Source organism: Arvicanthis niloticus, chromosome 12 (assembly GCF_011762505.2).
Source record: "Arvicanthis niloticus isolate mArvNil1 chromosome 12, mArvNil1.pat.X, whole genome shotgun sequence".
Classification (NCBI taxonomy): Eukaryota; Metazoa; Chordata; class Mammalia; order Rodentia; family Muridae; genus Arvicanthis; species Arvicanthis niloticus.
The window spans coordinates 18,385,357-18,406,115 of NC_047669.1; the positions used below are offsets into that span (position 1 = coordinate 18,385,357).

Below are 20,759 nucleotides of genomic sequence, written 5' to 3' on the forward strand. Positions count from 1 at the left end.
TATTTAGCTTTTTTCTATATTGAAAAACCGTATGTTTATACCAGTACTTCCAGTTTGGATCTAGAAGCAGAAGTCCATGCTGATTTTTCTCCCTTTTGTAATGTACAGCTTTACCTTTTCCTAACATGAGAAATCTTAATCCCATTGTCCTCTATATACTCGTTCATCAGAGTATAATGAACCCTTCATGTAACCCTCCATCACTGTCACCTTCTTTCTTGCTCAAGCACCTACAGATGCTTTTGTGCTCCACTGGGATCCTTGAGCTTCATACCGTGCCCTTAATGACCCCATGTTGATGTCATCCTCTGCCTGTTCAGACTATAACACCCTATGGCACATTGTTCCTTCCCCCTCATTTCTTGCACATAGCTGATAGCGTCTCTTTACCCAGCATTGGTTCCATCAGTGTGCACTTCTCTGTTCAAGAAATTGCCTCCTCTGCAAAGGCAGTTGTTTCTTACCATATCACCTTCTAGAACCTTTGTTTTGTTTACTTCTCTTAATATGTTGCAAGTAGGAATCACTTTTTATTTGCTCTGACAACGTGTACATCCAGGTGATCTAACAACAGTTCTTTCAAAACCATTCTCTCCCTCTGCTTTGTCATAGATCATTTGAAAGGGCATTTAAGTAAAGGGCATTTAAGTGGTTGCTTACCACTTAAGTTATTAATTCCAAGCTTCAAATAAAAATTTAGAAGTCTTTTCTATAGTGAAAATGTAGAAATAATGACTAAAGCCCCAAGTCAAAGTCAGGAACCCTTTTAATTCACAGTGTACTTTTTTTCCCATTGTGATAAATATTTCACACTGTGTGTGTGGGTGTGTGGGTGGATGTGGGTGTGGTATGTGGGTTTTCTGCCTACATGTATGCCATTGCACCTGCTTCCCACAGCAAAAGATACCAGGCTCCCCTGGAACTGGAGTCACCTATGTGGGTAATTTGGACCCAAGTTCTCTGCAAGAACAGTCAGTGCTTTTAACCTCTGAGCCATCTCTCTAGCCCCTTATTTTAGCTTTTTAAGTATATAATTCAATGACATTAGGTATATATTCACAATATTATCCAAATGCCATTTCTTCTCTGCTTCTTTGGGGGAGGGGAGATTGATTTTTTTTTTTTTTTTTGATCATTAAATCTAGTGGCTAAAAATGTGTTTGAAAATAAAATAAGAAATTCAGATAGTAGAGTCCAACAATTTTAGTTCATTTATCAATGTTAATATTCTTACTGAAATTCAAAGTGTCTTTAAAGCATATTCATTGTGTTTGTCTTGTAAAGGATGTGCCGATGAAAGATGATTTATTTTGTGTTGGTATGCATAGATCTTCTACCTCTCACCTTGTGTTTACTGTTAACAGTCAGAGAAATCAAATTCAAAACCAAAGCAAGAGCAATCACAATCCTGACCCGTTAATGTTTTAAACCTTCCTTCTATTTTTCATAAATTTCATCTCTCTTTTAATATTATAAGCAGTATTCTACCTGATTTATAAACAACTATAGATTATTTTAATTGCTTTATAGCATGGCTTAAGATACCTTTGAATATTTAGGATATTAGACAATTCCCCAGTTATTAGCACTATTCTAGAGACTCCATTAGAAGTTTTATATTTTCTTTTTAAAGTTGTTTCTTGAGAGTAAATTAAACTAAGTCAGAGTTCAGACTTTTTTTTTTTAAAGACTGTAGATATTTGGTGGCAAAATACTTTTTCTAAACTTTCCCCTGTCACATGAAGACAAGCAGTGTTAATGGGTTAGTGACTACAGGAACATCAGGCAGACATTGGGAGTATTATTGTTCTTGGTAGCAGAGTTTTAATAGTATGGATTATTTTTAACAATCAAATTCAGTTTGGAGATTTTCTTTTTGGTATTTTTTCTATGGACTTATAAACTCATTATTTCCATAGTAGGCTAGTTTTTGTTTGTTTGTTTGTTTTGTTTTTTTAATTTTAATGTGAAAAATGGAAATTGTCAAATAACTTCCGGATGCTAGAGAAGCATCCTGGTCTAAAAACAAGCACATCATAAAGTTGATTGTGATTGTCTTTATTGATACATCTTACAGAACAGACCTTCTTAATCATGGGCCCTAACATTATAAATTGATGTCGTAATTATTGCTGGAATAAATAATTAGGACAGTCTCATTACTTAACTAAAGTAATATCTTAATAAATTATTCACTTATTAATTATTATAGAGAACTATAAATTACCTCTATGGTACAACTTTCTGTTTGTTTTTCTTTTATTTGGTGTTTTTTCCTGATTTTTGTCCTTGATGATTTTAGCCCACAGAAGCTGTTCCTCCCTCCTCTCCCATTGTCCCTGTGACCCCTGCCCTGCCAGTCCCTGCTGAGAGCACTGTCGTCCTGCCCTCCGTACCACAGGTTGTTACTGCTTTTTTCTTTATAAAAATTTAATTTGCTTTCAATGTTTTATTTGTATCTTTTAAAACTGTTGAAGTATTTTTTGTTAGTTATATTAATTTGCTTTGACTTCAGTTGGTATTTAAGATAAGTTGAACATTTGCCATTTTATTTGGTAGTCTATGAAATGGAGTGCATTCTGAACTTATAGTCATGAACTTTCGGGGATTTGTTAACATGTGTTTATACTCATAACTGTGTTTAGAACAAATTTTTAAATTAGTCTGATTTTTAAATTTAAATTTTTAAATTTAGTGGTCCTGTTCCTTTGCCAGATCCATTCTTTTATATGGCAGTGTTTCTCAGTGTATATTGGTCTCCTTTGGAAATATTCAGCCGTTTGTTATTTGGTTAAATTCCATACTTTACATTTATTAAAATAAGTTGTATCTCAATTATATGAAAACTCCTGTTTTAGAGTCAGGGCCTCATGTAGTCTGTGTTAGCTTTGATCCTGGTGGTCCTGCTGCTGCCACTTCCTGAGTGCCCAGTGTACATGTGTGCCATGGTGCTCTGTGTCTATGTGAGCTGTTTACACAATCTCATAACTTCTGTCAGAACTGCAACAGAGTACAGCCATAGCCAAATGTCAGGGAATTTGATAAGTTTTCATTTTTAGAATCTTACTAGTTGTAAGGAGTGGTTTGTTGACACTTTATTGCCATTGCAGCATAATTATCACACAGCACACATTGATAGTGAATGTGTTATGTATAATATTAATGATCTTCTGTTGAGAGCCTGCCGTATCATTTTAAAGGTAAATGTGTTTGTAGATATTTTTGCTGAAATTGATGAGTGACACAAATCTACATGGGTAAACAATAGTGTGGGGTTGTAATCACAGTGTCAAACAATCCCCACTGAGAGGGAGGTAAGAACAATTGTGGGCACTCACAGTTTAGGGCTTCCCTCTGCTAACAATGGAAAACCAGTCAGAATAGCCACACTAAATGAGATTCCAAGATAAATCATTAGTGTTACAGTGAGACCAGTATGTAATGACTGAATGATGCTAATACTATGACTTCTGTAGGGCCTTCACCTTTTGTGGAAATCATTTAGAATTCAGTCATTATGAAACCATCATGAATTGAATAGGTAAATCCAGATACATATTATTTCCATGAGAGAGTGAGCAGTCAGCAATCCAAAAGTTATTACAACATGGTAAAGATACATATGTTTTTAAATGCCTAGTGGTGTGACATTTTCCAAAGAGGAAAAGTGCTTCTTTCACTTTTTTATTTTAAAATAATTTACTAGAATCCCTGGAAATTTTGTACAGTTCTCTGCTCTGTTTTTAATTAGGAACCTATCCTTTCTTTAGATTTCTTTTAATTACTTATTCAGTGTCCCTAACAGCATTCTACTATTATTGTTAGTTGTAAACATCTATAGTCTTAGAATTAAAAAATAAATAAAGGTTTATAGGTCAGTCTGACTTGTTTTGAACTCATTCCAACCATTTACTGCTGTGTAACAGAGTAGTTCACTTCACAGTGATAAATCCTGTTAGCAAATCTGTATTACTAGAGTAGTAGTAGTAGTTTTGACTTGAGAGTTTCTGCAGTGATTAAGAGTCTAATATAGGAGGTATGGCGTTGAGTCCTGACTTCAGTTCCAGGCAAAAAAGAGAAAATTTTTATTTATACAGTACCTTTCTCCTAATCCTCTCACACTATCTACTTAACTTTTTTTTGAGAGAGAGAATAAATGAACAAATTCAAAAGTCAATGAGCGGTCAGTCATGGTGGCTCACACACCTTTAATTCCCAGCTCTGGGAAGGCAGAGGCAGGAGAATTTCTGTGAGTTCAAAGCTAGCATGGTCCCATATAGCAAGCTCTAGAACAGCCAGGACTACAGAGACAAACAAAATTACTGAGGCCATGTATACAAGAAAAGGAGTGCCCTCAGTTTATTGTACAAACATGACTGATGTCCTTAGATGACAGTAATCTATGCTGTATAATATGGGGAACTCATGGATTTGTCTCTTTTTCCAAAATCAGTATTGTCCTTGATATTAAATATAACGCATTTATTGTTTAAAAATAAACAATTAATAGAACACTAAGTGTTTGTTCCCAATAAGTTTTGAAGCATATTCTTTAAGGAATGTGTACCTTGGAGTAGAGGGCTGGCTCAACAATTAAAAGCAGATACTGCTCTTAGAGAAGACCCAAGTTCAGTCCTGGGCACTAAGGTCAGGTGGCTCACAATCTATTTTTGACTCCAGCTCTAGGGGATTTGACACCCTCTTATGGCCTCTATAGGCACTTGATTCACAAATACACACAAAAGCTCACACATTTAAAAAAATAAATCTTCATTGTTAAACCCTCATCAGAGAAGTTTCTTCTTGCATTAGATGAGATTTAGCACAGAGACCCACAGCTGGACAGTGTGCAGACAATGAAAGACCTTGAAGCACTTGGCCCTAAATGGCATGTCTTCATCACACCCTTGAGGTTCAGGGATTAGTGCAGAAGAGGAGGCAGAAAGTTGTAAAAGCCAGAGAGATAATAGATGATTCCAAGGAAACAGTTTTTAGATGCACATAGGAATTCAGAGACTGTGACATCACTCACATTCAAGCCAGACAAAAATTCCAGCAGAGAGAAGTAGATATGTGGTCCAAGAAGCTATTTGCAGTTGATACTTGTTGAGAGATAAAAAATCAGTTTACTCCATTGTAGTGGTGCTGGGTTCATTAGCCACACGCCAGGGCAGGTCCCATCTCACACTCAGAAGTAGTGGACTAACACAAAATGGATGCCATTGATTTTTGTTTTTGTTGTTATGGTTTACTGTTTTTGTCTGTGTTTTGTTTTCTTAGGTTGTTGGGCTTTTTGTTTTGTTTTACTTGTTTTGGGAGAGGGAGGGAGGGGGACACTTTAAGTTGAGGAGGTGGAAAGGATATGAGAAAACTTGGGGAGGGGAAAGAATATGACCAAAATGTATTATATGAAAAAATGTAAACACTTTAAAAATGAAATATACAAAATAAATGTTTAAAAGAATGTATAACTTAAGCTTGTCCTTTTAGAGGCATCAGGATGTAATATATCTATTTAGTCGGGGTTAGTGTGGCTGTCATGAAACACGGTGACCAAAAATGAGTTGGAGAGGAAAGGGCTTATTTGACCTAAGCTTCTACATTGTAGTTTTTCACTAAAAGAAGTCAGGACAGGAACTCAAACAGGGCAGGGATCTAGAGGCAGGGCCTGATGCACAGGCTATGGAGGAATGCTGCCTACTGGCTTGCTTCTCCTGGCTTTCTAGGCTTGCTTGCTTATAGAACCAGGATCACCAGCCCATGGATGGCCCCACCCACAATGGGTTCAGCTCTCCCATCAATCACTAAGGTAATGCCCTACAGGCATGCCTACAGTGCCATCTTATGCAGACATTTGCTCAATTGAGGCTCCCCCTCTCAGAGGACTTTAGTTTGTGTCAAATTGATGTAAAACTGTTCAGCATACAAGTAGAAGACAAAAGATTCAGTTTAGTCCTGTCTTTGTTACAAAAATAAGTTACACTTTCAGGATATTATGTTCCTCCCTTATCTGTGAGGGAGAGGTTAATCACCATATTTCATAGTAACTGTAAGGTTCAGTACATCAACCCAAAGGAAGAAAGATACATAGATGTATGACTTTGTTTTTAAGACTATATTGTCAGATGGGCACAATGGTGCATTCTTTTAATACTAGCACTGGGAAGGCAAAGGCAGGAAGATTCATGTGAGTTCAAAGCCAGGCTGGTCTATATAAGCAAGTTCCAGACAGGTCAGAAAACCTCAAAAACCAAAAACACCTTTTTGGTGTTTTTCTTTCTTTTTGTGGAATGCCTTTATATTTTACACATTGCTTGTATGTTGATCCTATCATTTGAACTTTATTAAAGCTGACTACAAATGGTACAGAGCAAGATACATTGAATGGCTACATAAAATTAATGAAACATCATGAACTTAATAGTCTGAGCTAAACCACCACCACTCAGCAACACTCATTTCTGAGAGCGGAAGAATTCCTCATGGTTTTCAGAGCTCCAGTTTCCCACGTGAACCAAAGCATATGATACATAGTTCTTTCTGCCAAAGATACAACCAGTCATCTTCATGATTCTAGCTTTTTAATCCAGAGTCACATTTCTACTCCGGAGCAGATGCTTTAAACTTGTTTATGTCAACTTGAAGCACTATTCTGTGATTCAAGTTTGGGTGAAATGCTTTTGCTCTGATGTGCTCTTGGATGTATTCTCATCCTTCTCCCCTCTCCCCAGGCCCCCCTCACTCTCCTCTCCCCTTCCATTCTCCTTTTTCTTTCCCCCTTCTGTGCTTGCCATGCCTGTGTGCATGTGTGGGTGGGTGGTTGGGGGGTCTCTTGATACTCAGACACACAACACACTTTACAATAAGTTGGTTTCATTCTTTTTCTTTCCTCTTCTTCTTACCCCCTCTTCTTCCTCTTTTTATTCCTCCTCCTCCCCTTCCTCCTCCTCTTCCTCTTCTGGGTAATTGTAACAATCATATGCATTAATATTCTTCTCCATCTGAGATTTGGTTTTCTGCAGTTCCATTTACAATCAAATTTGAAAAATATTAAGTGGAAAATGCTAGGAGCCATTGAGTCAAATTTTACATGGCCTTTATTTTACGATAGTGTTACACTTGTTTCTATTATTACTAATTACTCTTAATCTCTTTCTGTGACTAATTTATAGATTAAACCTCAAAGGTATCATCGATATCTTACACACACACACACACACACACACGAACGAACAATACAGTTCTACTACCCAGTTGTTTCAAATACCTGTGCAACATCCCAAAAGATACTCTTTGTGGATCATGGAAACTTAAGTATATACTAATACCATGATTGACTTCCTACAAGAGCAACTATAAAAGAGAAAAGTTAGCAGTTAACTTCATTATGAGAGTAATTTCACTAGAGGCATAGTCTATTGCAGAGCATCCAATGACCTGGGCCTTTCGAATTTTACAGTGCATAAGAGTATTGAGTCTTACATTATTGGGTCAGTAGTAGTGTTTGACTTGATATACTTTCTCTGTGAGATTATCTGGATGAATTTCTTTGTAGTTGTATACTGACACTTGATGAAAATCTCTTTATTCTACTTATTTTTTTAGAAATTTTTTTAGTTTTGTATTGGGCTTTATTTTCAAAGCACTTCAGGTTTATAAAGTTGCAAAAATAGTACAAAGATGTTTCATACTTTTACCTAGGTATACTAGTTGTTAATACTTTAACTACATCCACTTTATCATTTCTCTCACTGTATATTATTTATCATTATTATTAATCAGTTCTATGAATTCTTGTAGTTTAATAAAGCAACAATCACTGCAAGATACTTTATTAATCATTAAGTAGATCAGTAAAATTAACTTTCTTTAACTGTTAGTAGTAACACAGGTCAGATTCTTCTCTCAGTCCTTCTTCTAGACTCTCATTTGTCATAGGGCAGGCCACCCCTTCCCTAGCCTCTAAGAGACTGATGGGGCTTCCTAGTCCACGTTGAAACACACACAATGTTGTATTTGTTAGTAAGTAATGATAGATAAATATGTGTACAGTTTCCTATGGTTTATGACTTGTTTTTATTTATAGTACTTCTGGGACCCTTGTACAATCCTTTGGTAAAGAGTTTGAATATTCATTATGGTTTAATATAATCAAATGTCACTGAGTAGTTGTGGAGTTGAGATCTTTGACCAGATCTTGGCATATAGTATCTTTTGAAGAGGCCTTGACAACCTTTACGGGACAAGAGGTAACATGGAATGAGCAACCTTACCTACAAGGAGCATTTAGAAGAGTCTTTACTGCGACTCTGTAAAACTAGTTTATTTCTGTAGCTACACTTCGTACCTTCTGTGGGAAGCAGCCTGTCTTTCATTTTTGCTGTTAGTGCAGCTTTAACTTTGGTGCCATATTTATCTCTCTGCATTGTGCATGGATCTTCTGGATCAACTCAAATTGTGCTCCTTCATTCATTCCTGTTACTACAAATTGGAAAAATATTAAAAAAAAATATTTTAACAAATACCATGTCATTTGAGGGTGGGGAGGTGGGAGTTGGGGGATAGGTAGGGGCACATCCTCATAGAAGCATGAGGACGGGGGATGGGATAGGAGGTTCCTGGGTGGTGGGGGGAAGGGGGGTTAGGGGATAAAATCTGAATTGTAAATATAATATCCAATAAAAATAAATTTAAAAAAGAAAAAAACAAATACCATATCTATATCTTATAATAAGTAAAATTAGAAAAGTTTAGGTTGGTAGGTAATTTATATATCAAGATAGAGGCTTTCATTTTCTTCCTACTGATATTATCTTATATTTTACCATTTCTTTGGGTGCCTAAACTTGAGGTACTCAGACCATCTCACCATTTGAGCTTCATGTCTGCAAGCTCTTATTTTAAATGACTTTTTATGGCATTTTTTTCTTTCTATATAATTATATTTTAAATAATAAAATATATCAAACAAAAACTAAACATGTTAGAACTGGACAAAAAAATAACAGTGAGTCCAAGAGAGTAAGACTCAGCGGCAGTCATCTACACTCTCGGGAATCCCATAAAAATACTAAACCCGAAGCTGTAATCTATGCTCAGGGGACCTGGTGCAGACTCTTGCAGGCCCTGTGCTTGCTGCCCCTGTCTCTGTGAGTTCATATAAGCTTTGTTCATGTTGATTTAGAAGGCCAATTTTTGTGGTGTCCTCCATCTCCTTGGGCTCTTAGACTCTTTCTGTCCTCTCTTCTGTGGGGTTCTCTGAGCTCAAAGGGGAGGGATTTGATGGAGACAGCCCATTTAGGCTGAGTGTTCCAAAGTCTCTCACTCTATCATGACATATTTTTTCAAAGTGCTAGGGTTTCTTAGTATCATGATAGATTTATCTACCAGATGCTAGACTGATTTAAATTTTCAATTAATTCTTAATGTGAACATTCATGGGGTTTTTTCCTCCAGTTTCATGGTTTTTGAGGTTTCCCTCAGTTATGGTCCCTCTTTATATTTTACCTATATGTATAGACAACTTGTTCTCCATTGTTTAATTTTTAAGTAAATATAAGATCAAATTGTTTTATGTACATATTTCAGTGTTATAAATTATAGACAAAATATCTATACAATGATGATGAATTGTTAACAGGCAGCTAGCATGGTAATAATTATGGTTAATATGTTAATAACTTAGGGGAATTAAATTTCCATAAATACTTACCTATTATGTGATTGATACAGGTAAGCAGAAGGAACCAAATGGCTTCCTTTCCATAGTGGTTGAAGAATATAATTTCTTTTGTCACTTTAAATAGCCTTTTATTTCTTCTCTAAAATTGCTTAAGCACAATAGAGTGAAGCTGTATCATGAGTAAGGTAAAAATTATCAGACTGAATAATCTCATTATGCCACTGAGAAATGAATCATTTTAACTGTCTGTAAAGTCCCAGATTTCTAAGTTTTGCTTAGTAGTAGTTTATAGGTAAAATCTTCATTATGTTTGAGATCACTGAATTGTCAAAGATAGTCTACATATATAGGGTTGAAAATGTAGTAGTACATATTTTCTTTGTAGGTAATAAAATACTACTAATTTATTTTAAACTGCTCCTTTCATACATGTAGCCCAAACTGGAACTGTGTTATGCCTATTTATTTATCATAAGAACATTCAGATAAGTTGTAGGCTGACAATAAATAGTGTATCATTTGAATTCTGTGTGCAGCTCAGGCTGTTCTTGAACTTAATATTCTCCACCTCAGCTGTGTTGGGGGTTGCAAGGAGGTTCCTTCTCACTGGCTCAAATACTAACTTTTAAAAGTAACCTACAGAAAGTTTTGAACATGGTGGTTTGTTCTTATAATTCTAGCATTTGGAAGGCTGAGGTACGAGCATTGCCATGAGTTTGAGACCAGCCTGGACTACATAAAAGATCTTGAACTATACAGTGAGACTGCCTCAGAACAACAAAAAGCACTGTTTACATATTTGGAAGAAAACTGTTTTGTGTTACAATGTGTTTTCATACAACTGTGCTATGTTTTTGTCGTTAGATTTTTTTTTTTTTCTTCCAAACAAGGTTTCTCTGTGTAGCCCTGGATGTCTTAGAACCTTCTGTGTAGACCAGGCTGACCTCCAACTTAAGATATACACACTCAAAGATCCACCTGCCTCTACCTCCTGAATGCTGTGTAATTCTTTAGAGGATTAATATTAGCATTTAAGTATCTCTTTGAAAATTATTTAAGGGATAGTCATCTTTAATATTCAATTAAAATGTTTCATTTAGCACTCTTACAAAAAAAATCTTTATTCTGAAAAAAAAAGTTGAAAAGAATTTATCATTTCTGGTTTGTTTTCATTTGATAATTAATTTTATTCCTTAATGTCATCCACGTTAAAAAATGAACTTTAATTTAACAGGAAACCAGGGGTTTTTTTTTATTTCAAACTTATATAGATGCTTTTTTTTTTTTTTTTTTTTTTTTTACTTATTTTGTGTACTATATAACAAATTATTATTATGTGAATGGTCTAAAATAACAGCAATGAGCAGGAATTTTAGCCCAAAATAACCTAGGGTCTTTACATGGAGAAATATTCCAATTTTCTTCAAATTTGTGACTGATTTCTCTTTGTGGCAGATAGTTTTATGTTTGTTTTGAGGAAATTATTTTTTTTTCTTTTTTAAGATTTATTTATTTATTTTATGTGTATGAGTGTACTATAGCTGTCTTCAGAAACACCAGAAGATGGCATCAGATCCCACTACTGATGGTTGTGAACCACCATGTGGTTGCTGGGAATTCAACTGGGGATGTCTGAGAGATGTCAGTGCCATCTCTCCAGACCCGAATTTTTTTTTCTTCAACATTGAAACAATTTATTGTTGCCAGAATTTTTTTTTTCTGGGTTGATAAAATGATTGGAAATTTTATAGGATCCTTTGGAAAAAAAAAAATACCTGGATTTCTATACAGCAAAGTGATTTTGTTTCACTGAAAAATGGAAGCTTTAAGGAAGACTATGATGGACTTCTTTTTAAATTTGTATTTATATCTGCTTCAGTGGAACTAGAGCCGGGCTGGAGAGATGGCTCTTGATCTAAGCACTTGCGGTGCGAGAGTGGGCCCCCTAGTTCAGATCTCTAGAGCCCATCAAACCATTACTGCCATCCACCAGTAATTCTAGCCTTCTGGATTCAGGAGGCAGAAAGGGAGGAGGAAGGATCCCTAGAGTGAGCTAGGTAGCTAGACAAGCCACATCAGTGAGACTGGGTTTTAATGAGAGAGAGCCTACTTCAAAGAATGCCATGAATGAACAGTCGAAGATCATTCCAGACATTAACTTCAGACCTCCACATGCATGTGTTCACACATGTGTCACACATATGTACATATGTACTTAGACTTATATGAAAAGTTCTCAGAAGCAAACCTAGTTACAACTATTTATACCTTATTTCCCCTCATTTGGTTCTCTTGATTAGTGTTCTCACGTGAATGCATTGTTTAATATGAAGAAAGCTCATTAAAAGCATAACTTTAGAAATGGCAAGCCAATGAAATGCAGCCCCTGGAAGGCTGTGTCAGAAGAGTCACAAGTTCAAACTCAGACTGGGCTATAGCATAATACTCTGTCTCACAAAAACAAAAGGGAAAATTAAGTTTTTGGTAAGTTGTTATTATTAGAACATAATAATGTAGCTTGTTAGTTTCCTTGCTACACTAACACTTTACAATTCTTTCTTCACAGGCAAATCCTCCTCCAGTGCTGGTCAACACAGACAGCTTGGAGACACCAACTTATGTAAGTTCTATTTCACTACCAGATTTATTTAATTCTGCCCCCTTTTTGTTGTTCAATTTGATGTAGTCCCAAAGACCACAGCATTGTTTTCTATAATAAATTTTACTTAAGAATTTCTACCTCATCATGATGGTATATATACACTTGTAATTCTGACCAGGGAAATGGGCAGAATGATTAGCCTGGGCTACATGGTGAGTTGGAGGCAAGCCTGGGCTACATGAAACCTGGTCTCAAAAAATTTCTGTTCCTAGCAGTGTATAATATATCCATAATTGGTAGTAAATGAAATCATACTATCTTGTTTTGGTTGGATTGCTATTGTAAATGAAACAATAAAGTGTTTTAATTTGGGGTTTATGAATAACTATCACTAAATGCTTTTGCATACTTAATAATTTAGAGGATGGGTTTTATTTTTATTTCATGTGTATAAGTGACTGGATCCATGTCTATGCACCATGTGTGTGCAGTGCCTTCTCTCTAGCCCACCTCATAATAATTTTGTGTAGTTACTTATATAATGCTTATATAATAGTTGTATATGTCACAGTCATTTTAGAATTTTAATTGTGCTGTTAGCTTTTTAGCAAGCTTGTTTGTGTTTATTTATATGAAGAAATAATTATAATGCCAATTCTAAGTTATTTTTCTCTAAAATTACTTTCTTTAAAAATACTCCCCAAATTTTCAAGATTACTAGCCAGACTTCATTTGCAAGCTTGGGAGGAAAGAGCTTGGTGCCTGTACGTTACATAGGAGTGTTGCTCGCGGTGCTTTCAGTTGGCCTCATTGTTTAATGCCGTGTCATTTTTGTAGTCTTACGAAATCCTTTTACCCATTTTTAAATCCATAGTTAATTTTCAATCTATATAATAAGCATTTTATTTTGTATTTGTATGTATACTGGTGTGTGGCATATTTGGGAGTTTTAAAAAACTTGAAAGAAACTTAATGTCAAACCAAGAGAACTGAAAGTCTTCACTCTTTCAGTGTCCCCTCACACTGATGGCAAATACTTGAGAAGAACTTCATACCCTAGAGACTGTTTCTGACATTTATGTATCTGATGCAGAGGCTGGACGGAGATGTTGCATGGAAGCCAACAGACAATTTGCAGGATTGCAAGAGTCATGTTAACCCTTCTGCTATAAGGGATTAGGCAATAGAACACAGGCCATCAGCCTTGGCAGCAAGTATTTATACCTGCTGAGCCATCTCACTAGCCCCAGATTTTGTGCTTTTGTTAATATATCCTTGGCACACTTGCTCTAGTTCTTTTTCTTGAAGTATGTTTTATTTAGGAGTAGAAACGGTGATTGTATATTTTTTAACTCCTTTTAGCTAATAGGTTATAAAAATCTAACAGAAAATTACAGTATCATAAAGAAAATAAATGCACATTTTAGAGGAAATCCCAGCACATTGAACTTTAAAATATCAAGCAACAATCTTGTAATTTCAACTTTTTTTTTTTCAAGACAGGGTTTCTCTGTATAGCCTTGGCTGTCCTGGACTCACTCTGTAGACCAGGCTGGCCTCGAACTCAGAAATCCACGCCTCCCAAGTGCTGGGATTAAAGGCGTGCACCACCACTGCCCGACTGATTTCAACTTTTTATGGTATACTATTGAAAATTTTTTCATGCCAAGGAAGATACATTGAGGGTCTTCTAGACAATCCCCATGACTTGAGATTTGATAGAAAGATTCAAGACAAAATATAATTTATTCATTATTAAGACAATATATTAGTAGCCACTGGATATGGTAGCTTAGCCTACATCTGTAATTTTAGCACTCAAGGCTGAGATGGGAAGATTGTGAGTTTGAGACCAGCCTGGGATACAATGAGTTACTGTTTCAAAAACAAGAATAGGGAGATGGTTCAATCAGTAAAGTACTTAAGGACCTGAATCTGTTGTGAAATAAAGCCAGGTGAGTTGAGCATGGTGGGACATGCTTTTAAATCATGTACTGGAAAGGCAGAAGAAGGCAGTGAATTTGAGGCCAGCTTGGTCTATGTAGAGAGTTTTAGACAAGCTAATAACAACACATTGAGATACTGTCTCAAAACAACATCCATGCCTGTCAGACAGCCTGTGTTTCTAATCCCAGCACTGGAGAGGCAGAGATAGGTTAAGTCTCAGGGGCTAACTTGGTGAGTTCCAAGTCAGTAAAGACCTTACTTATCTCAGAAATCTAGGCAGAAAACATTTGCAGACCCCCATCCAGGATTGTCCTCTAGCCTCCATGAACTTATGCCAACATGAGTACCTGCATACATGTGAACATGCCCATACAAAAACGCAAATCCATCTGTCTTAATTACTTTTCTATTCTGTGAAGAGACACCATTACCAAGGCAACTATGAAAGAAAGAATTTATTGGGGACTTGTTTACAGTTTCAAAGTTAGTCTATGACCATCATGATTGAGAGCTTGATGGCAGGCAAGCATGGCACTTGAGCAGTAACTGAGGGCTTACATATTAATAATCACAGTGACACACCTCCTCCAACAAGGCCACACCTTCTAATTCGTCTCAAACAGTTCCACCAGCTGGGAACCAAGCATTTGTATATGTGAGCCTTTGAAGGCCATTACGTCACCTTAACTATATAGTGAGTGAGAGTCTACAGTTAGATTCTAAGGCTGTGTATCTGGAAGAGTTCATGTTTAAACTTCATACATTTGTTTCTCCCATAAGGGAGTCACAAAGCACTCTCTCCCCCTGCAAGGGAAATGCAACAGCATGTATACAGTGTTTCTGGTCATGGAAGCTCAGAATGACTGAGTGCTTAAGGTTTTGCTTTTATTGGCCATACAGGCCAACTTTGTTTAAATCTGCAGTTTTCAAAAAGGAGAACAGATTTTTTAATGTAAAGTGAGTTGTCTTTAGACAGTAAGTTACCAACCTAGCAGTCGTGCAGCAGTAGTAAGCTCCTCAGATCTAACGTCCCAGAAGCTGCTAAGACCCAGTCTCATTCTCATGCTCTTGTTAGAAATTTCAGCTTTGGACTAATGTGATAGCTTTTTCATCTTAAAGAAGTAAGGCGAATTCCAGTTCCCCAGTCAAGATTTACCAGGGAATGAGTCATCCTGCTTTTACAGAATGTGTAAAGTATGAGGTAGTAACTAGATGTGGTGGTACAAGCCTTTCCTCCTAGCAGAAGAAGTGGATCTCTGTGAGTTCAGAATAGAGGCTAGCTGGGTCTTCTGAATAGTAAGTTCTAAGACAGCTAGAGTTACATGGTGAGATCTTGTCTCAATTCTTCCTTTACCCCCAAATAAATATTAAGTAGTAAATTGTTCTGTCTGGCTATTATAATTTCTCATGTAGACAAAATTGTTTTAAGTTAAACACTTTAAGCTGTTAAGAGATTTAAGAGTTTAGTTTTGAGATTTTGGATATATTCCAAGGTGTTTTTAAAACTCATTTATCCCTTGTTAATTCCGATCACTTAATATTAGCTGGATAACTGAATTAAAAATAAGAAAGGAGAGGGGAAAAGCCTCTATGTGCAGTTCCCAAAACATGTGCATGAAGGAGAAGAGAGGGAAGAGACTGAGACTTCTTGTTCAGGACACACTTCTAGTTACATTTAAACCCCAAAGTCGGCTAAGGAAGGGTACATGTGTATTGTAACCCGTCTCCTTCCATCCCTGTCCCTAGTCTGTATTTCCAATTACGTAAAGCAGAAAGTGCCACTAAGCTTATAAATATCCTTCAATAAACATTTTTTTTTTTTTGCAAGCTTTTCTAAATTCAGTGCCTCAGACTTCTGGACCACATCATCACCAGCATATCAATAAGTTTTCAAGCCTGTGGTGTATCACTTACTATACACGGCCATAAATAAATAACCAAGATAACCTGAGAAAGGAAAGGCTTATTTTAGCTAGTAGTTTGAAAGAATGCGGTAGTAATGTGAGATGGCTGGTCACACTATTTACCCAGTCAGGAAGCAGAGAGACCAAGGCCGCTGCTCAGCTCACCTCCAGCCTCCTTTTATTCAGTCAGGACCCCAATCCACCCACTTTTTAAATGAGGCTGGGTCTCCTCTCACTTGCACCTCTCTGGGAATATCCTTATGAACATGTCCTGAGGTGTGTTTCCTACATGCCTTCAGATCCACCTAAACTAACAATGAAGATGAACCATCAGAGTCCTAGTGATCATTCAGAGGTATTTTTGTGTGTGCATAAATACATAATCAGAATACACTGAAATAAGTGCAGCTGCTTGCAGGGCAGTGGTGGCACACGCCTTTAATCCCAGCACTTGGGAGGCAGAGGCAGGTGGATTTCTAAGTTCCAGGCCAGCCAGGGCTACACAGAGAAACCTGTCTCAAAAAAACAAACAACAACAACAAAATAATTAATAAATAAATAAATAAATAAATAAATAAATAAATAAATAAATGCAGCTGCTAGCCATACATATGCATACTGGCACAGTTAACAGTCACAGCCCTTACCAGGTGGAAGCAAGATGCTCAGGTCAGCTCAGCTTTATAGCAAGCTTGAGGGCAGCTTAAGCTACATGAGAGCCCATCTTTTAAAAAAAAAAAAATTAATTTTTGAGCAAATAAAATTTTTATATTTAATCATTATTGCCAAGTTTCACTTGAAAAAATTTTTTCCATTTATATTTCAACAAAAATACACTGATATTGGGGAGAGGGGTTGCTTTGGTTTTGGTTGGTTAGTTGGTTGTTTTTTGAGACAGGGTTTCTCTGTGTAACAGCACTGGCTGTCCGGCACCTCACTTTGTAGACCAGGCTGCACTGATGTATTTTACCCCATGACCTCAGCAGCACAGGGCTAATTGGCTCTCAGTCATCTTTACTGGGCCATTTGAAATCCATTGACTCGTTGTGGTTTGCACTTGTGTTGCTCCCTCTGCTACCTTTTCTCTTAATTGTTTGAATGTACTGATCTAGACCTAGTAGCTTGTGTTTGTAATCCCAGTACTTGTATCCATACATAGGACAATAGTCTGGGATGTGGGGAAGGAACTGCCTTTCCATCTCTTTCTCCATGTAATCACCACATGCCACAAAACCCAGCCTTTGCCTACATGATTCTGTGGGTTTTCACCCACTCCTAACCTTGTGTTGCCATCACCACTATCTAATTATAAAGCATTTTCATCATGCTATAAAGAAACCCTGTACCCACAAAAAATCTCTTCCCACTCTTCCTTAATGCCTTGGCTCTTTAAGTTACTATGGGTTTTGTGTACTCTGGAATTTTTATATAAATAAAATTGTGCCACTTGTGTCTGGCTCCTTTCACTTAACGTAGTGCTTTCAAAGTTTATCCTTGTTATAATAAGCATCAGTTTTGTGGGTTTATTTTCGTTACTTTAGTTCTGGACCTCCATTTCCAACCCACGCCCAGTGTTGGAAATTAAACCCAGGCCTTTGTGCATATCAAGCTAAGATTCCACAGTGAGCATACCTCACCCCTACTAACTTACTCTTTTTAACTGCCAAATAACACTCTCTTACATAGACATACTACATTGTATAGCTGCTCATTGACAGAAACATTTGGGTTGTGTTCATTTTGGCTGTTAAAGATAAAACTGATGTGATTATCATTACAAGTTTTGAATGTCTCTATAGTTCCATTTCATTCTTAGAGTTGCTGGGCCATATGATAAATATATTTACATTTCAAGGAACTGAAAAATTAGTTTTTAAAGTAGCTATATCATTTTCTATTTCCCACCAGTAATATATAGGGTTTCCAGTTCTTCCACACCACCACTAATCTTACTCCTTATCAAGGTGGTTGTTACAGTATTCTAAATTATAGATATCATACCTTACAGAGGCTTTGATTTACATTTCCTTAATGACTGGTAATTAAACATCTTTCATGTATTTATTGGCATTTATACATCTTGGAAGAGATTTTTATTTAGATCCTTTGCCCACTATTAGTTAAGTTGTTCTTTAATACCTTTTGCAGTGCTCTGTGGACAGGTCTTCTATAAGTATAGGGCTTGCAAAATTTTCCCATCATTTTGATTATATTTAATTTCTTTTTTTTTATTTTATTTATTTACATTTCAAATATATTCCTCTTTTCCAGTTTCCCCTCTGCAAACCCCCTATCCCATCCCCCTCCCCCTGATTCTGTGAGGGTGCTCCCCCACCCACCCACTCCTGCCTCACCACCCTAGGATTCCCCTACACTGGGGCATCAAGCCTTCACAGGACCAAAGGCCTCCTCTCCCACTGATGCCAGATAAGGCCATCCTCTGCTACAGATGTAGCTGGAGCCATGGTTCCCTCCATGTGTACTCTTTGGTTAGTAGTTTAGACCCTGGGAGCTCTGGGGGGTCTGGTTGGTTGATACTGTTGTTCTTCCTATGAGGTTGCAAACCACTTCAGCTCCTTCAGTCCTTCCTCTAACTCCTCCATTCAGTTCCCTGTTCTCAGTCCAGTGTTTGACTGAATGCATCCAAATCTGTATTGATCAGGCTCTGGCAGAGCCTCTCAGGAGACAACTATACCAGGCTCCTATTATTAGCAAGCACTTTTTGGTGTCTGCATATGGGCTGAATCCCCTGTTGGGGCAGTCTCTGAATGGCCTTTCCTTCCATCTCTGCTCTACTCTTTGTCCCCGTATTTCCTTTAGACAGAAGCAATTCTGGGTTAAAATTTTGTGAGTGAGTGGCCCCATCTCACAACCGGGGGCCATGCCTAACCTCTGGATATGATACATTTTAATTTCTTAATATTCTTTGAAACACCAAGGTCCAAATCACAGTGATTTTTTTGTTGCTGCTGTTGTTGTTAGTTGTAGTACTTGGAAACATTGCCAATGTAGACTCACGAGGACTTACATTTATGTTTTCTTCTATTTTTGAAGGTTTGATTCTTAAATTTAAGTGTTAATCTAGTTTGGTTTCATTTTTGTAGGGTGTGGGTAGGGAAAAGAAACTTCCTTCTTTCCCTATGAATATCATTTGCTGAATACTGTTCTTGCTTTATTAAATGGTTTTACCTCATTTTTTTTTAAATCAATTGTTATAAAATGTTTCTCTTGACTTCTTTTAATGGTGTTTTATAATTTTTAGTATATAAGCTGTATACTTCCTTTTGGTAGTGAATAAAAATATCATAAGATTTTATTTAGATAGTGATATTTTATCTTGTTGATTTGCTGAACTTGTTAGTTCCAATTCTGTGTAGATTCTTTGGATTTTATGTAATGCAGATATCTGTGGCTATGGATGTCTGTTATTCTTGACTTAATTCCCTGATTTGAGCTTTCACTACTATATTTAGTAGAAGTACTAAAACCACACATCCTTATTTATTCTTTTTTTGTAGAGTAAACTTTTAGTTTTCCAATATGGTGTATTAAACTCATTTTTCTTTCTATGCTCCCAGATTTTATTCTCCTCCTGGTCCACCCTCTAACTGTTCCACATCCCAAACCTCCTCCCTGTCCCTGTCTCCATGAGGATGTCCCCACCCCACCAGACCTTTAAACTCCCTGGGGCCTCCAGTCTGTTGAGGGTTAGGTGCATCTTCTCTGACTGAACCCAGACCCAACAGTCCTCTGCTGTATATGTGTTGGGGCCTCATAATGAGCTGGTGTATGCTGCCTGGTTGGTGGTCCAGTGTCTGAGAGATCTTGGGGGTCCGGGTTAATTGAGACTGCTGGTCCTCCTACAGAGTTACCCTTCTCACCTTGTTTCAGCTTTTCCCTAATTTAACACAGGAGTCAGCAGCCTCTGTCCATTGGTTGGGTGCAAATATCTCCATCTGACTCTTTCAGCTGCTTGTTGGGTCTTTCATAGGGCAGTCATGATAGATCCCTTTATGTGAGTACACCATGGCTCAGTAATAGTGTCAGGTTTTAAGTATAGATTCACACAACCTCACTGGCACTAAAATTTATTATCTCTCCATCCATTTTCTGTCCTTAAAAAGGGAAAATTATGCTGGAGAGGTGACTTGTGGGTAAAGGTCTGTGTCTCCAAGCATAAAGACCTGAGTTTGATTCCCTCCCCAGTACTTCGTGGTAAAAGGAAAGAACCAGCTCCCCGCAAGTTGTCCTCTGACCTCCATGATATACACACATACAAACAATAAATGTTAAATTCTAAAGATAAAATAATAAAAATATTAATGTAAAGCAAAAGTAAGGACAAAAAAATGTAGATTTCTACAGGTTCCATTAAAGAGGTAAAAAGGTAAATTTGTTGAAATCACTCTCATCTTTTCTATCATAATTTTCTCTCAAAACAAATCCTAAAGGCTAAATGTTAGAAAAAATTTATTCAGTTGAAATTTAATAAATTCCTTACATGATAGTCCTCAGTTTTTCCATATGTGGTGTAGTTGATAGTTATAAGTATTTAAAATTAACTGTAAAAAAACAAAAACAAATAGTTTATGTTTTCATTTAAATCCCAGGTATGGGGCTATGG

General features: G+C 36.8%; 1 protein-coding gene across 23 annotated transcripts in view; it reads left to right on the top strand.

Moving 5' to 3' along the window:
• Window positions 1-20,759, top strand: part of Dlg1 (discs large MAGUK scaffold protein 1) — a 173,117-nt gene that overhangs the window by 86,463 nt on the left and 65,895 nt on the right. For 14 of the 23 annotated variants that reach the window (XM_034515670.2, XM_076942777.1, XM_034515673.2 and 11 more), the window contains 2 exons: window positions 2,303-2,401; window positions 12,249-12,302. In XM_034515670.2, the coding sequence (XP_034371561.1) occupies window positions 2,303-2,401; window positions 12,249-12,302 (153 nt within the window). The remainder of the gene's footprint in view (window positions 1-2,302; window positions 2,402-12,248; window positions 12,303-20,759) is intronic. The other 9 variants (XM_034515676.2, XM_034515678.2, XM_034515679.2 and 6 more) reach the window with 1 other exon arrangement.